The 14,106-nt window shown below is 40.1% G+C and overlaps 1 protein-coding gene across 5 annotated transcripts in view; it reads left to right on the top strand.

Annotated features, from left to right (window-relative positions):
• Positions 1 to 2,262: 2,262 nt before the first annotated feature.
• The window catches only part of nfat5b (nuclear factor of activated T cells 5b), a 34,148-nt gene continuing 22,304 nt past the window's right edge, over positions 2,263 to 14,106 (top strand). For 3 of the 5 annotated variants that reach the window (XM_019886811.1, XM_019886810.1, XM_019886809.1), the window contains exon 1: positions 2,263 to 2,433. In XM_019886811.1, coding sequence (XP_019742370.1) covers positions 2,361 to 2,433 — 73 coding nt within the window. In that variant the 5' untranslated portion in view covers positions 2,263 to 2,360. Of the gene's footprint in view, positions 2,434 to 2,462; positions 2,617 to 12,949; positions 13,078 to 14,106 lie in introns of those variants that run through there. The other 2 variants (XM_019886812.1, XM_019886814.1) reach the window with 2 other exon arrangements.

Genomic DNA, 14,106 nt, shown 5'->3' with positions numbered 1-14,106 from the left:
GATTGAAATGTTAACGTGTCCATATGGCAGTATCGGCATGTCCTGTAGACTATTCATGAGAAAAACTGCCGTGTTAAATATCACTAGATTTTATGATTTATATAAACAGCGTCTCTGGTGAGTACGATGTATTTTACTTTGTGTTCATGTTTTTCTCATGTTATTTGTTTTTATTAGGGCAAACGCACACGATAAATTAATCTGTATTAAAAGAAACACCATTACCGGTAAGTTTATTTTCAACAAATGTTTTGCTTTTATAAGTTAGGCTTATGCTAAAATAAAGGCAAATGAACCCTGAATTATTCTGAAAGTTTATCTACTTCAGTTAGACTCGTTAACCTACCAAACAAGATTCGCAATCTTTTAAGGGTTCATAAGAACAACTTCACAAAATCTACCCTACAAGTGTGGCATAAAAATAAATCAGTAAATCAGATTACAACATTAATGCTAACCAATCTGTGGCTTTATCATTTCCATTTTTCATGTTTCATGAAAACAATATGTAAAAATGTGGACTGCACTTCTTAAGCACTGGACTTATGTTGCATCAGAAAAGTATTCACAGTGTTTCAGTCTCATAACAAAATAGAACACATTTATTTATTCCTCAAAATTCTACAAACACCACCCCATAATGACAATTCAAATGTACCGGTATTTAAAAATAATAATCAGACATCACATATATGTACATGTCTTATGATGATGTCTAATTATTATTTTTAAGTATTCACAATCTTTGCTCTATTCTGTGTTGATGCACATTTGGCGTTCAGGCCTTCAGTCTTTTTGAAGATGATGCCACAAACTTGGCACACACAAAGTATTTTGGGGCAGTTTTGACCATTCCTCTTTGCAGCACCTCCCAAACTCCATCAGGTTGGATGGAGAGCATCCCTGCATAGCCATTTTCAGAGCTCTCCAGAGATGTTCAATCAGATTCAAGTCTGGGCTCTGGCTCGGCCACTCATTGACACTCACAGAGTTGTCCTGAAGCCACTCCTCTTTTCTCTTGTGCTCAGGGTCATTGTCCTGTTCCAAAGGTAAATCTCCCCAGTCTAAGGTCCTGGCCGCTCTGAAGCAGGTCTCCGTACATTGCTACATTCATCTTTCTCTCAATCCTGACTGGTTTCCCAGTTCCCACTGCTGAAAATCATCCCCACTTTATGATGCTGGCATCACAGTGGTTCACTGTAGGGATAGGGGGTCAGGTGATGAACGGTGCCTGGTTTCCTCCAAGCATGACGCCTGGCATTCACGCCAAAAAGTTTTTGAGTCTTTGTCTCATCAGACCAGAGAATTTTCTTTTTCATGATCTGAGAGTCCTTCGGGTGCCTTTTGGCAAATTCCTGGCAGGTTGCCATATGCCTTATATAGACAGGTGTGTGCTTTTTCAAACAATTTGCAATCATCTGAATTTACCGTAGGTGGACTCCAATGAAGTTTTTAGGCACATCTCATTAATGATCAGTGGAAGCATGATGCGCCTAAGGGCAATTTTGAGCTTTTTGGCAAAGGCTGTGAAGACATTTGTGCATGTGATTTCTTTGCTGTTGTTGGTGGGTTTTTTTAAAAATAAATTAGCAAGCATTTCCAAAACACTATTTTTACATTGTCACTAATGTGTGGAGTGTGTCGAATTTTGAGGAAAATTTTAATTATTCTGTTTTGAATGAGGCTGTCACGAAACAAAATGAGGGGAAAGTAAACTGTTGTGAATACTGTCCAGATACACTGTATTCAAACACTACAAAGATAAATATATAAAAGAAATAACTGAAGTGCAGCATATTTTTCAATAGTGCGGCATTTGTGATTTTACTACATTGCAATGTTGATTTGAATTCGATTCATTGATCATCAGCCCTAGAGTTTATGTATTATTTTGTAACATGACGACGTGATATTGGTGGTACTAATATTAGATCCCCACTGAAGGCACAGGTCCGAAATCCGCGATTCAAAACAGTCAAGGTTGAGCAACAAACCGCCCGAGATTGTGCAAGTGTACTTAATCAAGTGTCCAACGCTTGCTGGTGGTGCGATTTATTGCGTCACCTGCGTGGGCGTGGCTCTCGGTGCCACTGGCACTGGGTAGTAGTTGGTGGCTTGGGAGGGCGGACTGAGGGGGGCGGAGACGAGGCTGAAGACGAGGGTGTGAGAGACAAAGTGAGAACGAGCAGAATACAAACATTGGACACGTTTGGCGAGCTGGACGTACGTGGCCACAAGTTTGGAGGCCCCCTCCTTCCCCGTCTCACTTTTTCCTCGCACCAACCGTCGGCGGACGGAGTAGCTGTGACGTCACGCTTTTGCCCAACGTTGCCCGGCGTCCGCCCTCTGGAGGGATTGCGATGCCCTCTGACTTTGTCGCGCTTTTCAGCGGGGAGCTCGACCTCCATTTGCCGGGATCATTTTCCTCCAAAGGTAACAACTCTCGTGACGCTTAGTGTGGTGTTTATTTTTGGCTTGATACCTGAAGTGGCAAGCCCACCTCACACCGGTCAAACCAGTTTAGGGTTATTTGACTGAAAACCAAGGGAGTTCGGACACGGGTTGACCCATAAACATAAGCGTGTGATCGGCACGGAGGCCTAAACAAGCCCTCAGGTAGGTTAGCGTAAGACACTTCACAACACGTAAAGTAACACGACTGACTGGAGTAATAAGGTATTTTCCACTATTGCATTTTACAAGGACAACTACTAGTGGGTTGATGTGAACAAATTCAAATCAACTTGGCATTGTAGTAGAATGCACATTTTAAATCGCGAAGGCTGTAAGTTTGGTGAAAGACAACACAGGTCAAATTGATAACATTGCAGATTTGTTTCCATTATTGTTGAGATCAAATTTATGATTGACTGACTTATGTTGACACCACATATATCTGGTAAAATTGTTTTTGGTGGTAGTGAACGCTTTAAAAGACTGTAGGTCAAAGTGTTTAATAAGTTAATCACTTAATTGAAACAGAGAAATAATATTTTTTCATATAATTTTATCGTTTGTTTGCCTTTATTTTAGTGGAATGTGAACCTATTAGATGAATTGCAATGTTAAGATGCACTTATTTGACATCTGCTCAGGTACCACGACTGAATCTCTACTTTTGTGATGGGTCTGCAACCATACTGAGCGGCTCCTTGATTGACCCTCAAAAAACGATTTTGTTTTCATTCTATTATTGCTAAATTTTTATTATCATAATGTTGCTTTTACAAGTCCAAAATGCTGATTGACATAAAACTGGTAAAATCAAAAATATGAAAAAATACTGGGGGAAAAAAATTAATATGTGAATATGCAGCGGACAATTGTAGTTTTAAATTGTAATATCTCCAATCACCACTCAATGGAAGACATGTCTTAGTTGCACATCTTTTACTGCCTTATGCTACTGGAGAGTAGGCCAAATAATTTTTTTGCAGATTTGGAATGATACGCCAGACATACAGTCGTACCCCAATATTGTCGTAAATTTATGCTGTCCTCGAATGGTAATTTTTATGCAAGGGATCCCTTTGCAATGGAAGAACAATTACAGAATGCGGTTATTTTGTTATTTAAATCCTTTGTTTTTAGTTTCGGATAGTCGATCTATGATACATGCGTTGAAAAATGTATTATAATAAAAGACAATTTAAGAGCACATGTTTTATCCACATTTAAAATAGAATTTTTGTCATACACCTCATTAGGAAGTGCGAGGTCCGGTCTGGCCGCCCAGTATCACTGGTGAAAAATTGTGGCCTCCCCCAGCATTTGAGCTAACCATCCTTGCTGTATTTGTTTACAAGTAGAATGTTATAATGTTACAAGTTGTACTTTCAGCACACAGCTGTCAACTCTGCTAGTAACATGCAGTTGTCCTACAAATAATGCTTAAAGTACATGTACAATACTATGCAAAGTAATGTGTTTTTTGTCCTCACTAATAAAATTAAGTCAGCACACAAGTAGGAACAACTTGGGCACGGTAGTAGAGCAATTATATTTTACAAGCAACTTTTTCCTATCTCTACTTCCTTCTGCTGCATGATATTTCTGCACATTAGTAGGGAAACTTTGGTAAACTAGGAGGACACCTGCATCTTACTAGTGAGGCAAAACAGTGCACTAGAAGTGAAGTGCTACTAAAAAAGTGCTAAATGTTAACTCGTTGAATCACAAATTGGACAAGTAGCTAACAGTTGTCAATTTGTGAACAGATATGCCTCACTGGAAGTAATGAGTAGTTGTCCTATAAGATGAAAACTGTTTGCTACTAATACTACTAATGATAAAGTTGGACTAGTTAATCTAGCACTTGAAGCCAGACACACTCAAAGTCACAGATATTACAGTATGGAATATGATGAAGGTGACCCCAAGTGGACAACAATAATACCAGCCCCTCACATGGAACTTTAGTTGTTTAATAATGCAAGATAATTTTTATCAGATTTAAATGATAGGCTATTCGGTAGGATAATCGATTCTAAAAATATTCAAAATTGCTTCAGCATCGCTTCCTAGTAACATCTTTTTTATCCCCACTACCATGGTTAAAATGGTTAAAATAGTGTGTGTGTGTGTGTGTATATATATATATATATATATATATATAGAGAGAGAGAGAGAGAGAGAGAGAGAGCGAGAGAGAGAGAGTTGTTTTGTATGAGTTGTATTCATTTTATTTCACAGGTCACAAAAAGTAATTTGTAATCAAGTAAACTGCAATTTCCAAATAACTGTTGGACTTTCCTTCTTTCTTATAGCCATACACTAATCCTAACAAAAACACACATAAAATCAATTCCGAACACTTGCTGAAATTAATTGACAAAGATGAGAACAAAGTAAATTTTTGCTATATTTATATATAGTTGGATTTAGTTTTTAAAAACATAATATGTACTTTCAATTAGTCATTGTTTCTCTTTTTTTTTTTTGAAACATTATTTTTATTTCATTTACCTATTTTCTTCAATTTTAGCTTTAGTTTATTTCGTTCACTTTTCTTAACTATAACAACCTTTCCCACTACAAATGCCACCTTGGCCTACTTTTATGCAATTCAGCACAACTACTACTAGTTGTACTACTACTACTACTATGCGTGAATAATAGCGCATGTGTCATGCCCTAGCAACCACTTGGATCCTACTGGTGGCACTAAAATACCCACTAGTGGTTTTGCCTCCTCATGAAGACAAAGAGCATGCGAGTACATGGATAAATGTCAAATGCTTTATGGCAAGCAGTTGTTGTACGACAATGTAAATTGAATTTCCACTACAGTTACAGTGAATACGGTGAATAACTTTTAACCCTTCTTAGATGCCATGCCACGCTTATTTCCCATAATTAAGTTCTTATTACCCAGATGAATGCCAAGTATTCTGCACAGGGGGCTCCTTGCTGACCCTAAATGGTGGCGTTTTGCTCCTAAAATTTGAGATAGGGCAAGAAAATGTTCATTTAAAACCTCTTCCACAGTCAATGTTAAAGCATCACGGCTTTCCGTGTGTTCTGTGAAGTTCGTGCTTGCAAAAGCAACTATCTCTTTTAAATAGTTTTCTTATATTGACACCCAACCAAAGGCTGGTCAATCATTAAAGGTCTGGCTGCGCAGTGCGTGTGTAAACCCTGTCTTAAATCACTAGATTAATATTGACACTGCTGCGTTAAGCAAACTCACAGGCATGCGCTTCAAAATACTTGATTTCCTAGAAAAGTTATTCTCTGGTGTTGCAGGGGAGGAGGGGACAAATTGGGCTAAATCCATCAGATTTTTCCTGACGCTTTTTAATGATTCTTTATTCCTGCCATCAGTTTGAAAAGCAATCAGAATTTAGTTTGCTTTGGAAACGATGTCCAATGTATGACACTGTGGTCTGCTTCGACAAACATGACTGTGCAGTGTGCGCTCGTCTAAACAGACCGGCACGTGAAAGTGATATGGGCCTAAACTGACTCCATTCGGGGCATCTGCTGACATTGTTGGACTTTTTCCTGTCAAGGACATTTCACTGACTGAGATCTTCACATACACACATTTGTATTTTTTCAGTGAGATTTGTCCTTCAGTAAAATGCATGGCTTTAATTCGTACCAGCCATGTTTCATGTCAAAGAAAGTAGTGGGCATTGTTCACCATTGCTACCTTCTTTTGAATGCCATTGATGTAATCATTTACTTTAAACAAACCCTAATAAAAAGGCAAATCTTGTTCAGGTCAAAATATGACCTGCTCTGGTATTTACTGCACACTTGTGACTTGGTTTCAGCTCTGCGTTTTAATATATGAGTGGTTTAACCTGTTCTGGACATGCTTGGACAATGTGTACTATACAAAGGATCTTTTAAGGTCGTACACAGTTCCTTTGCGGGATGCTAATCCACCTTGGATTCTGTTAGAGGGCTAGCACAAGACAGGAAAATTTTCCAATGCCTGTTTTTTTTATTTTCTTTTTTTGTTTTGAAGAGCTAATATTGGCCAATGAAATTGTCTGGATGATTAATTGGTTTGGCCTTATTTTTTATGATTGTGAGAAGCCAAAATTTAAATCATGTTTCGATTCCAAATGGGGTTACAGACCCAATTAAGATCATAAATTGATCTACCACAGTGCTGTTTAGACTAGAGGGGCCATATGCAACATCCAGGTAATATGCCCCTGCCCCCCAAAAAAGAAATCCCCTTTCAAGAACATATTTACATTCTTAATAGCTGCACAAATGTAAAACATTAACCACGGTAAAACAAAACAAAAAAACACTCATAAATTTACAAATGAATGAGTAAGGCCTTCATGAATGACCTCATGCATCCAAATTTTGAACATTAACCGTCACACACGGAAATGGAAGGACATCTGATTTATTTTTTTCATGGATATTTTTCCAGGAAAATTTAATTGGTTTCCAATTCATGCAGCATTTCAATTGTCAAGGTTCCACTGTAGAAGTGTATCTAATGTTATAAAACTTGTTTTATTGCAACTAAATTAGGCCACCAGACTGCAATTTCAGCTGTTGGTTAGGGATTCTGCCTTCAGCGTTGCCCATTTTCTCCAGCCCACCAGCTGCATGATGTTTTTGAGAAATTAGTTGTTTTGGCAAATAATCATATGATTTTCCTTAATTTGAACATCATTCAGTTGGATGGAAAGTATTGCTTTGGAGCTCACTGTCGCTTCTTTGTTTATTGTGTTGGATCCGTGTCAATCCCTGCTGCTCGGTTCAAGGTAGTTGAGTTGTGTTTTATGTAATTCGTAACCAGCCCCGTGTAGGCTAGCATATACATTTTCAGTGTTCACGAGTTTCTGTCCAACATGGATGAAATCTTCCCATCATGTCATTTGCCAATCGGCTGCAAAAAAACCCAGAGCGGCTGTGAGATTTAACATCGCAGCTTTGCATTTCCCTCCACAGCAAGATGCATCTGACGTCATTAAATATTAAGTGAGGGCAATATTGGCCGTCAAGGCTCTTTCTGTTGCCAGAGGAGAGGTTGCAGTGAAGGTGTCTTCGCTTCGCTGCAGTCCAATATTCCTGTCCCGAAGTAAACCCTCATTTCGAGGCGCTGTTGTGCTGTGGAGACTAAGTGAGAATAGTGGAGGCTCATCTTGTGCTTTCTTGAAACGATCAAGATCCAATACAAACACCGTTGAATCAAAGTTTCCCGCAGAACTTTCCCAATAATAAAGATTTATTTTTCTCAACATTTCCCACCCTATAGAATGTAATTGGAGAAAAGTGAATTCGAAATACAATTAGAGTGAAGATGTCTCAAAAGTGAAAAAAAAAGATAATCACTGTGAAATGTAAGTGCAACACAAGTTTGGGCTGGGCGATTAAAATCGCTGAATTGGTTTTTTTAGGTCACAGTTTTTGTTTTTTTCCCCCTCTCTCCTTAAAAATGGAGACAGGTTCATTTTGGATGTGAGCTTTCATTCATTTTATCTTCACTCATCATCTTCTTCTTCTTCTTCTTCTTCTCCTTTCGGCACGTCCCTATTCAGGGGTCGCCACAGCGAGTCAGTAATTTCCATCCGCCCCTGTAAACCGTCCTACCAACTCGCATGGTCGTCTTGGCAAAAGTTTTACGCCGGATGCCATTCCTGACGCAACCCTCCCCATTTCTCCGGGCTTGGGACCGGCACTGGGGAACAGTGCACCCCCAGGGGAGGGCACTGCCCCCCAGCGGCTGGGTTTTTATATTCACTCATCATAATTTTGGATAATAATTCCAAAGGGGATAATTTTACACTAACCGTTTCATGCACCCTATAACCTGATCACATAATAATCTGTCCACTGTTGTAACCGCTGTCCCTGAAAGGGTTAAAATCTATGAAGGACGGTGTTTAAAGGACATCGTTCTCCACATAAAAAGTGCCATTGTTAATTAACTTTTTATTTTCATGGAAGGAGGAAAAAAGCAATTCAACATGGAAATCAGATTTTTTTTTTCCCCCGAAAAACAGATCTGAGACGTTATTTTACGGCCATGTCGCGATGCCTAAACACAGACTTGTGCTTGTACTAAAACACAGGAAAGATAGATCTTGAAATGGCATGATATTGAGCCAGATGATTGTTCATTGTTTTATCTTTTTCCAGCTCGACCTCATTTCTACGCACATTTGAGGTCATATTTAATTTTGGTAGAAAACTAGTTGCTTTGCAGTGCTTTGGAAAAAAAAACATCTTGAATGAGAATACATAAAATGCTTGTTAGGCAAAGAGACTCCTCTGTTTGTGAAACACTGTCTTTGAACACTGATAGTTCTGTAAAATCTCAATGTCAAGGACACTGAATATCTGTCCTTGGCCTTATTCCTTTAGTTGAACACCACTTAAGAAGATTTCTGTTGACTTAAGATGTCTTCCGAGATGTATAGCAAGATATTTCATCATGTGCTAAGATATGGGATGCCTAATGGTAGTATCGATAGCTGCCATATTTCAATCCCCCTTTTTTCTTCCTGGCAGCCAAGCGAGATGTGATCTAACAGCCCTGTGGGCATCGCAGTGCAAATCGTGACAGTTGAAATTAGAGTGTTGTTAAGTGCTATTGTTGACTTGTGAGGCGATAACCATCATCAAGATAATCCTGTTTCTGTTTTGAAAAGCCAAAGGGGCAGGGTGTGTACTGTCCCACCTTCGACATACAAAATTTAGGAGGTCACAGGATTGGTGTCCGCAAAGAGGCGCATACTTTGTGTAGGAAAAACCTTATAGTAAACCAAACCCATCCATCCATCCATCCATCCACCCACTCAAATCCATTTTATAATCCGCTTATCCTCACTAGGATCGTGGGCCTGCTGGAACCTATCCCAGCTGTCTTCAGGCAGTAGGCGGGGGACACCCTGAACCGGTTGCCAGCCAATCGCTGGGCACACAGAGACGAACAACCATCCGTGCTCGCACTCACACCTCGTGACAATTTTGAGTGTCCAATCATGCATGTTTTTGGAATGTGGGAGGAAACTGGAGTACCCGGAGAAAACCCATGCAGGCACGGGGAGAACACGCAAACTCCACACAGGAAGGCCGCAGCCGGAATTGAACCCTGCACCTCTGCACTGTGAGGTGGGCATGCTAACCAGTCGACCACCGTGCCGCCCTTCATTGTAAACCACCAAACAAAAATAGCCCAAAAAAGTGTGCATTGTGGGCAACACAAAGCTGACACATACCGAACCGTAACCGTGAGTACCAAACTGAGAGCTAAACCAAACCGTGGATTTTGTGAGCCGTTTCATGACTATTGCTCTCTGTCTGTAAGTCTGCTTACTTTGCAGCTGCCAGCCTGGGGACTCATAGGATACAGGCTAATTGAGAACTTGGACTCGTGATTCATATTCCAGTGCCAATATTTGAATCATTATTCCGAATGATTCGCTCTTGACTAGCTCAAGAGCGTGTCAACACGGACAAAAACCACGTCTGTAAACACATTCTAGTGAACAACAACTATATTTTTAAAATTTGTCTTCAAGCTGTGGGTTACAATCTAGAGCCAACTTGGCGGTTGGACATAAATAAGTGCAGAACAGGACACATCACTGACAGGATTGCGATGGAATCACAGATGGATGTTACGAAAGCAAATTCCGAATGTGCCACCACAATAACAATTGGGAACCAACAATTCATGCAATGCCTTTTCTTTGCTGTTTTGCACACTGTTACGTTGTAGACAATTTGACAAGCTTCAAACCTGAAGCACACACACACACACACACACACACACACACACACACACACACACACACACACACACACACACACACACACACACACACACACACACACACACACACACACACACAGAGTTTGAACATTTGTAGAATTATTGAACAAGAAAATTCATTTTAGATACTGTACGACTGATATTTTTATTTATATCCAGGACTTAACAAAGTTTTAGGACACAGAAATGAAATGTTATTATTTCAGCCTGAAAGGAGTATCAAATCTCATAGAATGTTTAACGTTTGACATCCCAACCACGAGACTGGAGGAAGGAAGCCTCGTGGTTTGATCAGGTTGTGCAACATAAGATGGGCTATTGATTGCAGTGAAGTAAAATAGCAAAGTGATTCCCCCGATTCTTCTTGATATATGTCAGCTTATGTCACCACAAAGGTTGAGTGTATTACAAACGGTTATACAAATATTCAATCACAAGCACCTGCCTCCTACATGGCGCGAGTGATCGAGAGAATCAGCCCCCAACACACCTTAAAAAATAGTTTCCGCGTTTTGAGATAGGAATCGCTGAATACAAGTTAATTGTTCGAGAGGCGGCGACCCCGCCACACACACACACACACACACACACACACACACACACACACACACACACACACACACACACACACACACACACACACACACACACATTGTGGTAGTACCGCTCCACGGTATTTATAATTCCAAATACACCACTGAAAATAGACAAGAGGGCAATCCCCGCTGCCAAAATGCGGTGCGGGTCGTAGGTGTCTCAGTGGATTGGAGCAAGCTGAACTGGAAGCCGTCCATTATAAAGCAAATAGTTCCAGTTCAATTCGATGACCGCTAACATGGCAAAATACACATCTAGACGTGAATATTTATTTATTTATTTATTTTACCTGACACACTTTCCGTCTTCTGTATGCAGTCTTCCAGACGGACACCGAGTTGGAGCGACTTCGCTGTATGTGAGAGTAGCAGCATTAAAACATACACTTGCGCTGTGTCCAGATGAATTTTTTTTTTTTTTTTTTTTTTTTTTACCAGCACAAACTGAAAAAAATAAAACATGTGAGCATGTTGGGCTCCCTGTCAAGCTCTGGTTGTAAATCATTGGTTTATTTATTTATTTATTTATGAAGGATTTTGGAAATGCACATTTGTTTTGGTTGGACAAGCTTCAATTGTTGGGGCACTTTTGATTGTAGTGAGAGTAACAACAAGCAGAAGTCACAAGTATGTGATTTTATATCTGCATGGCAGTATTTCACATACCGGTGCCATTTCTTTTCAGGTTGCCAGCATAAGGACTGGGACAATTTGTCTTAGGACACAGTGGATGCAATGAATGAGTTTTGTTTTTAAAGAACTGTATTTTACTTTGAAAGGAATAATCTATTTATTAATGCACAACATTTTGTTACAGCTGTTTTTTTAAGTTCCCTCGAAATAAGATTTCGTGAGAGACCAAGAGAATTGCCTTGACTGGGGACGGCCCGGTGGTTGACTGTTTAACACATCGGCCTCACAGTGCAGAGGTGGCAGGGTTCCTTCCTGTGTGGAGTTTGCATCTTCTCCCCGTGCCTGCGTGGGTTTTCTCTGGGTACTGCGGTTTCCTCCCACATTCCAAAATCATGCGTGACCGGTGAATGGAGCACTCTAAATTGTCCATCAGTGTGAGTGTGCAGATGGTTGTTTCTCTATGTATGCCCTGCGATTGGCTGGCAACCAGTTCAGGGTTTTTTTCCCCGCCAACTGCCCGAAGACAGCTGGGATAGGCTTCAGCGTGCCCCCCCCCCACCCTTGTGAGGATAAGCGCATCAGAAAATGGATGGATGGATGGATAGCGTTGACTGATGCCATGCGAGAAACAAGCCTGAGTCACTTTGACCTCCTGTTTCCTATCATTTGATTGTACACTGTACCCTCGTTCCTTCGCTGTTCAGTTATTGCGGACTCACTCAATCACAGATTTTCATTTGTGACCATAATTTCATCTATTGCACAGTTTTACCTCTCGTCGTTCAAATGTGCTGTTCAGTTATTCAGAGTGCCCCCAAAAAACTGAGCCCAGATAGTAAACAGCCGCATGAAGAAATAATGATCAGAGCACACTCTGCCTCTGACAGCAAACAAAGGACGCCGAAACATTGGCAAATGCAGTCAAACCTCGGTTTTCGTCCATGATCCGTTCCAGAAGGCTGTTCGAAAACCGAAATTGTTCTAAAACCGAAATCACGCTCTTTTTAAAAAAAAAATGTTTATTGAACACATCTGCTCACAATGGAAAGCGACACAAGGAAGCGTCACTTCCTCGTCTACCAGAGGAAGCGTCATTTCCTCGTGTAAGGAAGGCAAGAGGAGTCAAGTGGTGCATTCAAGTGTGCTCACTTTGTTCGAGAACCGAAATTTGTTCATCATCCGAGGAATGAAAAACTCAAAATTTTTGGTTGAAAACCGAATTGGTCGAGAACTGAGACGTTCGAAAACCGAGGTTTGACTGTAACTACGTTAAATGTTTTGTTAATGTGTCTTAAAACAGTTTACCCTAAGTAGAATCCGGCATCGCATTGTCGCGAAAGGTATAATCCTGGCGGATTAATATGCCTTTTACATCCTTGTTGTTTTGCTGTTTTTGTTGTGCAAAGCAAAAATAAGTTGCGATTACTATTTGCACCTGAAATGCTTCTTCTTTGTCATTTTTAAGAAAAGGGAGAAGAAGACAACGTGTCAACAAAAAAGAAGCAGCATCAACAACAAGGATCTAAAAGGTGCATTAAAACACCAGGATAGTACCTTTAGCTACAATGCGACGCAGGAGTCTAATTACTTAAGGTAAGCCATTTTAGGCTAGGAAAACCCCCCCAAAACTTGACATTGTTGTTCGCCAACATTCTGTCGTCCTTGACCGCTGCCAAGTCATGCACAGCTCACATCAATTTATGAATAAAGTCGAGAGCTTGGTATTTATTCTTCATTTTACATTTTCAAGGTATAACAAGTGTTTAGGAGCGTGAGAACTGCGTGTGGGGCCATTTTTCCTTGCGCACATAAAAATGTGTGACTCCACGTTCTTAACTGGATTTCAACTGCTAATGAAAGCCATAGCAAAAGAGACAGTCACAGTGATACAACAGCCTTGTGCAAGTCACCTATTTGTGTCAAAGAGGCGTAATGTAACAGGATCAAGATGTACAAGCATGGAATTTAACCATAAAACAGTACCACAAAGGATTGTGTAAGGAATCCTTGTAAAAATACAAAAAAGTATATTCTTAAACAGTGTATCGAGGTTGGGTCGATATTTTTAGCCATGAGGTTCTGTCCCTAAAAGATGATTTGAGGGGAGATTTTTCAAATTTTGATACTTGGTCCTGTTTCTTCAGTTACATTTGTTCGGTGGTTCTCAAACTTTTTTCAATGTACCCCCTTGAACAATTTTTTCAGCCCCCCCCCCAAAAAAAAAAAAAAAAATAATATCTATCTATCTATCTATACAATACAATACAATACATGCTGATTTATATAGCGCTTTCACAACAGCGGCAGCTGTAACAAAGCGCTTAACAAAACAGTTAACATAAAGTAAAATAATAAACACAACACATAACATAAAACACGGACAGTCGTGCAGTCCTAACCACTTTTCCGGGACACGCTTCGTTGTTTGAAGCAGTTTGAGATGAAAGAGGAGAGAATCAAAGTGTCCTTTCACCAGTGGATCAGAGACGTCATGCTCAAAATGTGCACACGTTGGCTACAAGCTAAGTTTCAAAGTCAACAAGCTGTAGCATCCATTGACGAAAAAAGAGATTGGTTCACTTCTCCTGTCCCATGGAAATCCATTTCAATTCCAAGCGGCGA

The sequence above is a fragment of the Hippocampus comes genome, unplaced genomic scaffold (assembly GCF_001891065.2).
Source record: "Hippocampus comes isolate QL1 unplaced genomic scaffold, H_comes_QL1_v1.1 scaffold261, whole genome shotgun sequence".
Classification (NCBI taxonomy): Eukaryota; Metazoa; Chordata; class Actinopteri; order Syngnathiformes; family Syngnathidae; genus Hippocampus; species Hippocampus comes.
Note: the sequence above shows the minus strand (reverse complement) of the source record. Positions and strands in the feature narration are given on the sequence as shown.